Genomic DNA, 13862 nt, shown 5'->3' on the forward strand with positions numbered 1-13862 from the left:
TTGTCTCCCTTTTCAATCTCAGGCACAAAAAATGTATCATATAACCTTTGATTACAGATCCACATTATGCAGAATTAACATGTTAAATAAAAAGGCAAAACGAATAAAACATTTTTTTTTCTTTTCTAATTGTTGATCTAGAAATTAGCTGTCTGGCTTTGGTAATGCGTATTGCCTCAAGCTCACAAACCACATCACATTTTTGCATCCAAAAAGTTTAAATGGAGTACTACAGCAGCAAGAAATACATTTAGAACGTTTCTGTTGAATTACCAGGACCTCTGAATGGATTAGTAACACTGCTCTGTTTGACCCAAGTCACAAGCACTGACAAATATTGTCTGACTAAACAAATAATAGAAACCAATTTCCTTTAATTTTCCTTAAATAAAAGCTGAGTTATCACTGTAACATCCAGCAATGGTATGTTTGGTACTGTTTGACCATTCAACATCTAGTCAAAAAGGAGACACGAAACTGCACAGTATCCCTTTAATCAGCCTGCCTTCCTCACCAGCTGGAGCAGAGCCTGTAGATCTGACAGAGATAATGAAAAGATAAACAATAACTTTCTTTCCCAAGGTCCCATCTGCCTGCCTCCACAGAAGAAACAACTCCAGCTCGAACCAGTTGCTAAATTCAAGAATGATTTACTAAATCAACATGAACTTCTAAAATCTACAAGAGATAATCATTAAATAAATGTTTGTTTATTGCTACTTATAATAATTATAATATAATGAAATGTTTCATTAATCTGTGCTCAATGAATGATTGTTTAGCATGTTTACTTGACGAGGTCATAACATTTGCACTCACACAAGCAAAAGTAAGGTAAAGTTTAGGTCCATGACACATAGTTAACCTTTTACCCAGTTCAGAGCCTCCAAATCAAAGAAGGCGTGTTTCTGAGATTCTTGGTAATATTCCTCAAACGTGTCAACTTTTGGTTGGCTATCCATTTCATAACATCAATCAATTAAAACTAGATTGCTCTGGTTTTCAGATCAGTTCGAAAGTTCTAGAGAAAAGCTTCAGACCGGCCATCTGTAGCAAACCTCTAACCAGCAGAGATTTTGACACGTTGTCAAAACCTTTAAAACCTTTTTCGCACCCATGAAGCTGATAAACAAGATAGTTCCTGCAGAACAAGTTTATATTGTTTAGACTCCTTAAGAGTCCCAGTCGCTCGGTTTCATCCAACTGTCGTGCCTGGAAGATGACCTTGGACAGACCTGGTCGTACTGGAAGTTAGTCTACGGACTTCGGTACCGGGGTCTCCAACCTCCCCCCCGGCATCTCGGATCCAAAAGGGCATCTCCGCTTGGGTACGTAGAACACAGTGAGATTGCATCTGGATGTGGTTCTGATAATAATCAACTCATAGCTTAACGCAAACCAAATTCTTTTACATCCAGAACTCAGCTCTCTGAGATACGGAAGTTTTGACTACACTATATTCACACATAGGTTCCAGACACCACCTTTTAGTTCCATCCACTCACAGTAAATAATAGTTTAACCAGTTTGTCAAGTTTTTAATTGTTTGTAAAATAAATTCTTACTTTTATAAACCTGACTATTTCTTGAATCAAAACGAAGTGTGTACAATCCCCTAATGAATAAAGAATGCTAGAATCTTCTGATTAATCATCCTAAGACCAAGCAGGTTGATGTTCTATATTTATATAGAGTATCACAGCTTATTGGTCACAAGTTGAGTTAAAAAAAGCTCTTAAAGCAATTTACCTAACCCAACACATTATTTATCAACATTACATCACTCACAGTGGTGGTTGGCTCCTCCATTTTCCAATTTGCTGAGACAGGCTTTTTAGAAGCAACCTTAAGCCTTTTCAGTGGCTACTTTTGAGATTTGCACAATGAGGACGACTTGATACAGCAATTCTGTTCTCTCTCTCTCTCTCTCTCTCTCTCTCTCTCTCTCTCTCTCTCTCTCTCTCTCTCTCTCTCTCTCTCTCTCTCTCTCTCTCTCTCTCTCTCTCTCTCTCTCTCTCTCTCTCTCTCTCTCTCTCTCTCTCTCTCTCTCTCTCTCTCTCTCTCTCTCTCTCTCTCTCTCTCTCTCTCTCTCTCTCTCTCTCTCTCTCTCTCTCTCTCTCTCTCTCTCTCTCTCTCTAAAAAAAGTTTCATTTTAGCAGCTTTTCTGGTATGTCTGAAATCAAATAACCCTCCGCAGATCATCCCGCTGCAACTCAATTGAGTTAAGGTCAGAACTCTGACCAGGGCTATTCAGAACAAGATATATTTCTCTCTGGTCATTGTGTTTTGCTACTCTACTTGTGTTGTTATCTGGCATCAATCACCTCAAATTCCCTTGTAAATTTTATTTAAGCAGTGTTTTGATTGTACTGTCATTGAACACAAAGCACCCAGGTTTTATTGGATAACAGACTCAACCCATGACGCTCTGTTCCTTCAGGCTTACAGTTGAGATAAACATTTGTTGTTGGTACAAAACACATTTTACCAGACAAAAAAATAGCTTTCACTCTCAACATGATCTTTGTGACTGCAGGCAAGTGTCGCAAAACTGTAACTGATATAATTGTCTTTAACTTAGCTGCTGTTGCCGTTAGGTTCAAAAGAGACCGATATAAAAGCTCATACAGGATATGACTGCTTTGGAAAAACACTGGGTATTGAGCTCAACTAGCCATGCACTGTAAAATTTCTGTTATGTTGAGCCAAATGGTGAGAACGGAAAGATGTCCAGATGAAAGGGAGCAAAAAAAACTATCACTGGAAAGGTTTATGCTGTGTTTTAACCTTGATGGGTTATGGTTTTGTTACGCCCACAGTGGTACTGTAGCCTTGATGGAGCATAGTGGCTCTGTTTATGCACACCACTCTCTACAGGAGTGCTGAAGTGACTGGCATAGTCATTGCAGCGTTAGATGCTACTGCAGGGCTCAGCCCAGTTCAACTCTTTGCCAGCCTTGGCTTTGAAAAAGTTTCTGGCATCAGCAACACTCCAAAGCAAAATAGGGGGAAAAAACAACTGGCAGCTCGAATAAAATTCTCTGGCAAAAAGCTATGTTGTTATGTAAACTTTAGCTATTCTGCAGAAGCTCCCAGTGTTTCCTTTTGACCTGACTTTTATGTTGCCTAGTGGAGAACATTGAACCAGTGCAGATTGTATTGCCATCAAAAGTTCAGCACAGGGCTGGTACGATGTGTGATACGATAGAAAAAAAAAGGGACGCTAAAAACTTAAGATAAAAAATGTTTCCTTTCTTTTTTCATTAGAGCCAATCAGGTAGCTTAATACTAGACTCCCAACCAATCAACAACACAGATCCAGACACGCTCTGTCACCGATCTTTTCCAGAAATCGTTCAGTCCTGGTAAAATATTATGTACACATTTACAGAAGAATGTTACAACACAGGGTATCCATCTCAAAGGCTCTCAGTCTGATTTTAAATGTATTCAAGGAGATGAACTCTAATTTCCAGTTTTCCTGTAGCCTGATCTATGCAGAAGGAACAGAGTGAAAGAAGGACATTTTGCCCAGTTTGGTGCAGGCAAATTGAACACAAAGTAACAATTGATCATTTGCTCACAGACTGTGAGAAGTTTCACTTCTCCTTGAGATGAAGTTACAAATGAAGTTGGGTAGTAATCCAAGCATGGCCTTAAAAATGAAAGTGTACCAATGTCCCAACCTCCTGGACGACAAAGAAGGCCATCCCACTCGAGAATACAATTCACAATGGGTCAGTGGTCTACAGTTAGTAATAAACCTCAGCGAGGCATGATAAACCACATCAATCTTACCAAGACACTGTGCTGAAGCATTCATATACAAAAGGTCTCCATATAGACCAAAATGTTGCAGTACCTAGTAATGTTTTGCCTCAAAAGAAAAATACTGTTTATCTAAGAAAAACAAAAGAAACCCAGTTTGAGTTTCTTCACAAGATTATCTATATGGGGCTTGAAGGTATTTGTATGTGTGGACCACCTCTATAATATTTCCCTCAAGAGTAGTCACTGAGGGCATACTTAGAGGACTTTTTTTAAAGTTTGAAAACAACATTAGTGTAGTCTTGTCAGGATTGAGGACGACTTTTAACATCAGTAGTGTTTGTTGGATCTCATTAAAAGCTTTCTGTAAGAATTCAACAGCTTTAGTGGGGGATGTTCCAAAACTGTAAATTATTGTGTCATCTGCATAAAAGTGCATACCGTAAATCCTCTAATACAGGCCCGGGCCTGTATTTTACTCAAGCTCATCAAGCTCCAGGCCTTTATTGGAAGGAGGACCAGAATTAGAGGCAGGCCTCAATTTCTATTTGAGCAAAATGAACTAATGGTTCGCTGGAGTTTTTGACAAATAAAATTGTGCCCACATTTTCAAAGTTAAACACATTTCTTTTAACAATGGTAGTTTCTGCTTCAGCCCTCCCCCCCCCCTCCCCCTGCGCAGCGGACGCAAACTCACTGATGCGCCTGCAGCCTCTCGGAGTTCCTGCTGCTCTAAATATTAAAATAATTATTTCATTTTCTGTTCCTCACTTCTGATTACCTTCAATGGTGTCTGTTTGTTGCAACCACCAGGTACAACAACTAACTTGTTTTTATTTGACTATTTTTCTGTCCTGCCTGTTTATTATCTTCCTGCATCTCCTCTCAGTCCTAAAGAGAAACTGCTACCTAGGTTCATATATATTCACCTTATGAGTTACCTTTGAACTGCAGTTCTAAAAGATCTACCGACCGCAAAAACAGCGGAGTGCGCGCTGCTTGCCGGCCACATCAGTTAGGTGCGTCACCGAGGACAAAACAGGTGATGCGCCCTGATCCACAGCAGCGAAAAGCATCAGGCACAAATAAAAGAATAAAAGACAGAAAACATAAAAGGAAATGAGCCGACATGAACTATCGCGTGTTAGTTTTTGAGGTGGCGACACCTGATTTGATGATGTTACTGTGGCCGTGCTCAGGACGCAGATGTCTGGAGTGCGTCAACAATCAGAGCTTTGCATGTGCAAGCTGGTTAAGGTTAGGATGGGGGTGAGGGGAAGGTTAAATTGCAAGAGGGTAAACGTCACAAATTGGTTAAATGTCCGTTTTACGGCGGGTGTCAGTACAGATGCTCTGGCACAGCACGTTGCCTCCCGGCACGCAGGAGCTTGTCACCTGCTGACAGCAGGCTGCTGTCTTTTCCGTGGACTGCATCTTGCCAATCATTATCACGTGACAGCGACTAGTCGATGACAGGCATAAAAAGTCACTATAGTGAAGTTGACTAGTGACTAGTTCATACAACCCCTGCTACTGGTCTCCAGAGTGTTCTGCAGCATAATCAGCACGCTCTCTTTGAACTTGATATCAAATTTTCGCCTCCTCTTCGTCTCCGCATGGTTAAAATTACCCTCGCGGTCTATCACTGGCAAATCAAAAGTAAGACGGATGACACAACCACCCCCCGTACTTGCTTGTTACCACATTCCACCCGGCCACAATAAAAAAACGGCCATTATTCACCTCCGCCGACTCCGACCAAAATATGATACCCGGCAGTAGAGCTATGGCGGCGCATCGATGACGTTGACGGCTCGATTCTAAAAATTCGTCGACGTCAAATCCGGTAGTCGACGCACCACGCCCACTTGTTGCATCCCCAGGAGTTTGTAAATGGAGGAGGAATCTGCCTGTTTTTCCTCTAGTTCGCCCTCTTCTCCGCCTTCACTAACATCTCCGCCAAATACCGAAGACCCGGAAAAATGTCCGTCTGCTACGAGTTTCCTTTCCTGTTGTTTCCTGATCACTAAAAAGTGAAGCACAGTTCTGCCTCTTATCCAGAGCTACAAGTATGTCATTAATTACCTTTGTAGCTGCAGTGATGGTGCTGTGCTTTTTTTCTGAAACCTGATTACAGACTTGAGAGAAGGTCATTTGAATATAAAAAGTATTTCAACTGTTCACTTACTAGGGTCTCTAGAATTTTTACCAGGACACACAGATTAGATATTGGTCTGTTATTTGTTAACAGAGCTGGGTTACCATCTTTTAGTAAAGAAGTCACAAAAGCCTTCCAAACTAGTGGTATTTGTTTTTTATAGAAAGGTTAAAATGAGCTGTAAGATGCTCTGCTTTAAAACAAAGATGTTTAAATAAAAATATTGAATTTAATTCAGTCTATGCTGTTTATTGAAAGTAGTTAATTAAGGAATAGCATAAAATGGTCAGGGTCGCACTTAAAATATATTTTCTACAGTTTTTTTCCTGCATATCTATATTTCAATAATTAACAATACGATCAATATGATCAATATTTGTATTGATTTGCCTTTTTTCTATATTGTCCAGTATCTCATTTTGTTTTGCATATGTGGATATTTCTCTACAACATGCAGGATTTAGTATTATTGTTCAAGTACTATTATGGGTGTGGTCTATGACTCAAGAGTTGGAATGGGTTGTCCACCAACAGGAATATCAGTTGTTAAGTAAAAATGCTGTAAATGAGTACAACTACAAGTATGAGATCTTTGACATCCCACATTACACGTCGTATATAGTTATCTACAATCAATCAAAATATTGACAATTTTATTTCTAAAATGTGTGTTTTTATTTTTGTGGAGATAAATGGTGTACTGCGAGAAAAACGGATGTCTCCTCTAGTCCATTAAAACAGGACATGTTTGTTTGTTTGATAAATGGGAGTCATTGTATTTGAATGATCTTCAACACCATTTATAACAAGATTGATTTAGCACACAGCTCTCTGTAAAGGGCTTATCTGTGCAGTTGACAGGCAAAGTAAATTGAACAGTCTTTACCTGCATTGACTTCCAGTAACCTCCTCTTCTTCTGCTGTCGCTCCTGCTTTTCACGCTCAGCCTTCTCCTTCGCTGCCCATGCTCGCCTCTGTTTCTCCTCCAGCTCTCTCCGTCTAAAGTTCTCCTTCAGTGCTTGCTGTGTTGGGAGAGAAGAAGCGATGAAAAGAGAGAAAGAGAAAACATGACAGATTGCTAAGTTGGGTTAATTACAGTGGTGTAGAGCCTGTCAAAGGCAGAGTCAGCTGTCAAACTGCACAGGCATCTTTATCAGGCAGTATTCAAGTCAGATGACGCTTCTAAGGTGCTCTGTCACTATGGTCTTGCCAGACATAAAATTGCTTCACAACAGGGACTTCAAACACTAAAGTGGCATGAAGCTGAGGGAATAACAATCTCAAGACATGAGTTTATATTTAGCAACATTCATCCATGAACCTCATCTGGGTTTAGAGGCAAAACAATGGTTTCTATCTGTTTGTAAGAAATTGACCACTAAGCTAAAGATCTGGTTCGAACACCCTTGGTTGCATTACCTACAAAACTTTTTTAAGGAGGAGGAGATCTTTCTACCTACTTGGTGTTATAAGATAGTTTTTGTTGTAGTTATTTTTTATTCTACAGGTCTGACCGTAATCAGGTCTTGATGTGGCTTGTGAAACTGAACTCAGCATTTTAAATACAGTTAAATCACCTCTTAAAGTGATTTACCAGCTCAGTGCCCTAGTGGTAGAGTGTCCGCCCTGAGACTGGGAGATCAGGGTTCGATTCCTGGTCGGGTCATACCAAAGACTTAGAAAAACTGGGACCCAATGCCTCCCTGCTTGACACTCAGCATTAAGGGGGTTGGATTGGGGGTTAAACCACCAAATGGTTCCCGAGCACGGCTGTGTCTGCAGCTCACCGCTCCCCCAGGGGATGGGTCAAATGCGGAAAACAAATTTCGCACACACATCAGTGTGTGTGACAACTAATGGGACTTTAACTTCAACTTTAACGGTCAAGATGTTGTTAGATCGCTGTATTCCACAATGAATGAAATGTGATAAACATTGCATTGTAAACAAACTTTTACCCAGGTGATCTTTAAAATTTAATCTGTGTTCTGATCTGAAACACTCAAGTGTTATCAAAAAGACAATGAAATCATTTAAAAAAATCACAATACTTGTTTTTATTTAAGCAGATTTGATTAAAATGAATAAAAATAATTAAATGACAGTGGAACAGGTGCCGAGAGCTGCATTTTGACAGTTTAAGTGTAACCATATAGTAATATAAATATTTATCAATTTAACACCTAAACATGTCCTCAAAGTCTAAATATTTATTTTTTATTATTATACTGTTATTAGTAGTTTAATTTTTTATTTATTTTAAATGTACTAAATAGAAAAAAAAAGCTGTTTAATTGCAGACACTTTTTCTTCTATAACTTCTTGTGTTAAAAGGAGGGGAAGTTTTATGTCAGCGACAGTTAAACTGATGTTACCAACAACTAAACTTGTCAAACTAGTAATTCCCATCAGTCAGCATTGAATTCATCTGAAGGTGTAATTTCCGTCGTAGATCAAGCCCTGTGGAAACAGGGTCTATAATCTCTGTTGTTGAACTCATACGATGTCAATAGCTCAATAATGCCACAGCCAGAGACAGACTGCATGGGATTTAATAGAGTGGTAGCATGACTGCCATGCTGATCAATAGCCTGTCACTGAAAGCAAAGAGGTCTGGGTTTTCATCAAACACTCAGCTTCTCCTCATGCTGCAGTCACGCAACCCAGTTTGAATGGCGGGTTCGTGAAAAAAATAACACCAAGGAAATGTGAAGTGATGTCCATGGAAAGAAACACTTTATAAATACACTATGCTCTATAGAGGACTGCAGTAGACCACTAAAGAGTAGCAGTAATTTACTGAGGCCACTTTCAACCTCTTATTATAACTGTATAAAAGTGACTGTTGTCAGGAATGATTCAGTCACCTGGAATTTAAAACAATTCAGTGTCATTGGTTTACCATCAACAAGCCACTTTAGATAAAGAGCAATGCTAACCCGATCCCTATGTAAATTACTAATAACAGGGAAGTATAGACTGTTCACATTACCGCTCTTAACCCATACTTGAATCCTGTGTTTTCTATACTGAGTTGGACTGCACTGAGTGAATCTGCTGCTGTACGATCCATCCAATAAAAACCCTCTACATTGTGGGGTGCTTTTATAAACAGAGCATTCAAAAGGAGTAGAGACTTAAAAATGACCAAACTGAGGCCAGGTACAAGGTTTAATCAGTGTTAAGATCCATCCAAATTTGATATAAGTATAACTGGTGTGACAAAACCTGATTGGACATCATAGTGTGTTCACTACCGTTAGTCTGACAAGGGGGAAAATAATAAAATAATAATAACAACAGGAAACATTTAATGAAATCTGGTGGAAAGGCTGATTATGTAAAAACAAATACCCTCTTGAATTTTTGTGCATGTTTAAGAATGTAAATAAAGAGTGTTGAACTTGTAAAAACAAGATTTTTCATATAGAAATATCACACATGTGTTGTTCAAGGTCCTAAAATGCACATGTCCTTTGATTGGACATTCATCAAAGTGTGGTTTTCTAAAAACAGGATTTCATAATAGCAGTACAGAATATATTAGCATGCAAAGAACCCACTAGTTGTGTAAAAACACACCAGCAATGGCTGATTCTACCTGGAAAATGATCTTTTCTTAAAGCAGTCATTAACGTACCGGTAAATTCTTGCCTGGGAAAGCTGCAAAAGCAAATCTGCAAAACAAGTTAGCTTAAACATTTTTTATGTCTCTTACTGTTCTAACGTGTCAGAGTCAAGGCCCGCGGGCCAGATGCGGCCCGCTGAGCATTTTTATGTGGCCCGCGAGATAAATATCAAAAATATATTAAAACTGGCCCACTGGCCGATTTTACCGCAAAGACTTCAACTCCCATGATGCTTTGCGGCGTCAGCGCAGAGCCGACGACGCCCCCTCCTTTGTGTTTTTTCAGCGCCTGCTGCCGGTCTCTGCAGCTCCGCTGTCTCGGACAAACTACACTCCTCTCACTCAGCGCCGAGTTCGCTCAGCTGCTTTCTGACATTGAAGCCCAGAAACGGAGATTCTAGCCGCTCAGTAATGTGTTCACGACTAAAAGAGAAAGTTTTTCAACTAACGTCCAGACAGAGCTGATATAACTCCAGCGAACAGCGACACGCTCAAACCAGCACGGCTCTGTGGCTGCTGCAGTTGTGTTTCCTCCCCGACACACAACAACGTGGTCAAGCTGCTCAGACATGTTCATCAGCACAAATCTATGTGAGCACCTGTTGTCATGTAATGTTGTCATTATTATGATGAAGATGAACAAAACAACAGGAGTCTCCTCCTCAGCTCAGATCAACCCCATGATGCAGGTATCTGGCTGCAGAGGTGTGAGAGGTTCTCAGCTCAATAGTAACATAGGAGAAACAGCCGACTGCTACCAGTTAAAATTTTGGATAAACTACCAGAGTACCAAAAAGAAAAACACCATTTGAAATGATCAAAAACAAGAGGTTTAGATCTAGAAAACGTGGTGTTTAGCACTTTCACATTTCCTCTGACAATGAGGGTTCCGGGTTACGGCAGCTGTGGACCAGGGAAGATACTCGAGGGGAGGGGGTCAGTGTTCCGTGACCAAGTGTGCGTTCAAAAGCCATCTTATTTGCAGATCCACTATTGCAGCTTTAACAGCAATATCATATGTGCAATTGTAAACTTTACGCAGACACGCATTTCTTTATCACCATATTTAATAAATTGTCAATCTGGATAAGACCAACTAAAGTCCAATAACTGTGACCCAAAGACCAAAACAAGGCTCTCCAACAAACCCAGCAAATTTCAAGAATTTGACAATACAGGACTGATCTGGCTGCACTTGAAAACAGTCTGTCACTAAGAGCCAGATAAATAAATCCTCTTAAATGTTCTTAAAGTGACGATGTGTATTTTCCCTGGCGCTGGGGGACAGTACATGCCTAAATCATTGTAAGCAAGTGCTTTGTTTGTATTTGAGTAAGACCTTACCAACGGATGGCCATTAGGGTAAAAAATTCCTGGGAGCGCAACCCCCAGTAAAACGACAACACATCAGACTCCCTTTCATCACTGGCAACGAGTGAAGAGGTGAATGTGTAAAACTGCTTTTGTGAATGGTGAAGGTTTTATAACTGTTACAAATCAGTAATTGTAATGTCTTCACAGGCTACCGTAGAAGGAAACATCGCATCTAATATGGCATCGCAGAGACTTGAACCCTCTCCCAAGTGTTATAGACCTGATGCTTATGTTTATATGTTACAAAGCCAGAAATCATTTAATTCATTTTTAACAACATTTCGATGGATATTTCCATTGATTAACGGTAAAATCTATACATTGATTCTTGAAACAGGAAAATCTTAAAAACAAATTTCCTTAAATAAACTCAAAATGAGTGTCGACTAAATCAGTTTTAAAAAATAAATAAGGGTCTGAAAACTTTTAGGAGCATCCCTAACAAATGATTACCACTCAGAACAAAAGGAATAGATCATAAAGGTAATGACCAGATGAGGATAAAAACACAATCTCTTCTACTACAGCTATTTAGAAATTCTGGAAACCATTTCTAGATGCAACAAAATTAACTAAGATGGTGGGATTGATTAGTAGACGCTCATGGCAATCACAAAGGACTATACACTATATGAGAATCAAACATGTTACAGTAAATTAAAGGGCAGAAAGAAAGAGAATAAGTTCACAAATACAGAATATATTTTCAGTGATCATTCTGTGTCAAAAGCACACATAGACCAGCACAAGGTGGTGTTTCACTTTGAACATAAATGTGATATAAAAAGATACCAGAAAGTTCACATATCTCCTTCCAAAAGAAAAAGAGAACGTTGTGTAAACCATCCAGACAAACAAATTATCCTTGGTTCTTTATTTATTGAGAAAAATGAACCATGGTTACATATTGTCTCTTCATTTTTTCCACTTGTCGCTGTCCTTTAACGAGATGGATGGCACCCAATACTTACAATAGACTTTCACCCCAAACTGAAGGTCTAATCTTACTGCTTTTTTGCTCCATGTAAGGCTGCTGCAAAAATGATTAAATGGTGAAGAAAAAAAATCTCCAAGTTTCTAAATCAAAGCCCTTTTATAAGATTTGGGCAGTTGCTTTCTTCTTAGCGACCTCACCACACACACACACACACCGTTATTGGTGCTCTGAATGCGAGAATGGGGAATAATAAAAGGCAATTACTAAAAGTTACATTGGTCTTCTTTGTGATCTATTTGATTACTACAGACCTTTCACTTTGAAGAGCTTTTGTTAGTTGACCCGTTTTGACGAGGGTAAGAATGGTTTTAAATTTCTCATGTTTGCACACGCCAGGACTGTGACTTGCTAGTGTTTGAACAATTCTGCAAAAGAGTTTTAACCTTTTCCTTGCAAATTAGCATTATTCTTCTTCCGGCTCTTGGAGGGTGCCGATGCTTTTTTTCCTCCTCTCCTCCATATCTTATCCTCAAGGCCTTTGTCTGTCTGTCTGTGTGCTGGGTGCACAGCTGCTTCTGCATTTTTTCTGGAAACTGGAATTCACTAAAATGGATCTCGTCAGTTGGTCTCTCAACGTGATTGATAAAAATTTTTCAACGATGAGAACGGGAGAAGGGGCTCCCGGATGCCCCACCGGAACAGACCCAGTTGGACACATCATGGACTCCTGGAAACAGTGGAACTTGATTTGTCTATCTCACTGTGTGTAGAGGACTCTGAAGACGTGTGGACATTCGTGGTGTTGGTGCCAGGTTTCCTGCTCATAGGCCTTGGAGGCTACCTACCGGAAAATTAACGAGCTGTCGAGGAATATTGGCCTGATCCTGGAGCTCAGAGATGGTTTGCACCACGCTGTGAATGCACAGACTCACATAATTGTCGAGATGAATCGTAAGCTTGGGACTTTGGCCGAGATTCATTCACTGGCACAAAAGATGGATGCCATCAAGAAGAGAGTGGACAAATCAGCACGTATTGGGATCGATTATTGTCCATTATTAGGATTTTGAGAGGTTGAGGACCAACAAACTGTAAGTCAGAGAGGAAATTATCTCTGTCTGGCCCCAAAACAATTTCTAATCGGAATCTGGCGTCCTTGAGCCTGCAAGGCTCCAACGAAAACTCACCCTCAGAAGGTATGTGGAATGTGCCATTGCTATGGCAACTCAACTCTGTCTCCTTTCCCAGCCTGGGCGGGTCTGCGGGAAGGCCACTGCAACATTACAGGGTCAATGCAACCCTCCAACCCTCAATGCTCCTCCCCTTATCCACACTGAGGTGACATACGCTGCTTATCGTGGCTGCAGGAACTGAAGTAGAATAGCATAGTTTATTTATATAGCACATTTAAAATGCAGCATGGGAGCTGCCCAAAGTGCTGCACAGGCTAAAACAAAACACACCCATTACAAGGAGCTAAAACAAAGGATAAAAATCTCAATTAAAAGCAGAGAAAACATGAATAATAAGAGCACATTAAAACAATGACACAATAAAACACTAAAACGAGTCACTGTCTAAAAGACAAAGTGTAAAAGTGGGTCTTTAAACGAGATTTAAAAACCGCCAGAGATGGAGCCTGCCGAACTCCAATGGGCAATGAGTTCCATAGCTTTGGGGCAGCATGGACAAATGCTCGGTCCCCCCGCGATTTGAGTCTCATCCGCGGCGTGTGCAGCAGCAAAAGGTCAGCCGACCTCAACGAGCGGGTGGGCACATATGGAGTGAGAAGGGCAGAGAGGTAGGAAAGTGCCCTGTCATTGAGTGCTTTAAAAACATAAGTCAGTAACTTAAACTGCACTCTGAAAATGACAGGGAGCCAGTGAAGATGTTCCAGGACAGGGGTAAAGTGGGGATAGTCCCAACCCACCACCCCACCTAGTGGACACTTATGTTGTGTGATGTCTGAAGTCTGTTGCATATCTGTCTGAGGTGTT

General features: G+C 40.3%; 1 protein-coding gene across 3 annotated transcripts in view; it reads right to left on the reverse strand.

Annotated features, from left to right (window-relative positions):
• LOC107381640 (protein diaphanous homolog 3) overlaps positions 1-13862 on the reverse strand; it is a 240928-nt gene that overhangs the window by 92338 nt on the left and 134728 nt on the right. For all 3 annotated transcript variants that reach the window (XM_070554830.1, XM_070554831.1, XM_070554829.1), the window contains one exon: positions 6813-6948. In XM_070554830.1, the coding sequence (XP_070410931.1) occupies positions 6813-6948 (136 nt within the window). The remainder of the gene's footprint in view (positions 1-6812; positions 6949-13862) is intronic.

This window comes from Nothobranchius furzeri, chromosome 9 (assembly GCF_043380555.1).
Source record: "Nothobranchius furzeri strain GRZ-AD chromosome 9, NfurGRZ-RIMD1, whole genome shotgun sequence".
Classification (NCBI taxonomy): Eukaryota; Metazoa; Chordata; class Actinopteri; order Cyprinodontiformes; family Nothobranchiidae; genus Nothobranchius; species Nothobranchius furzeri.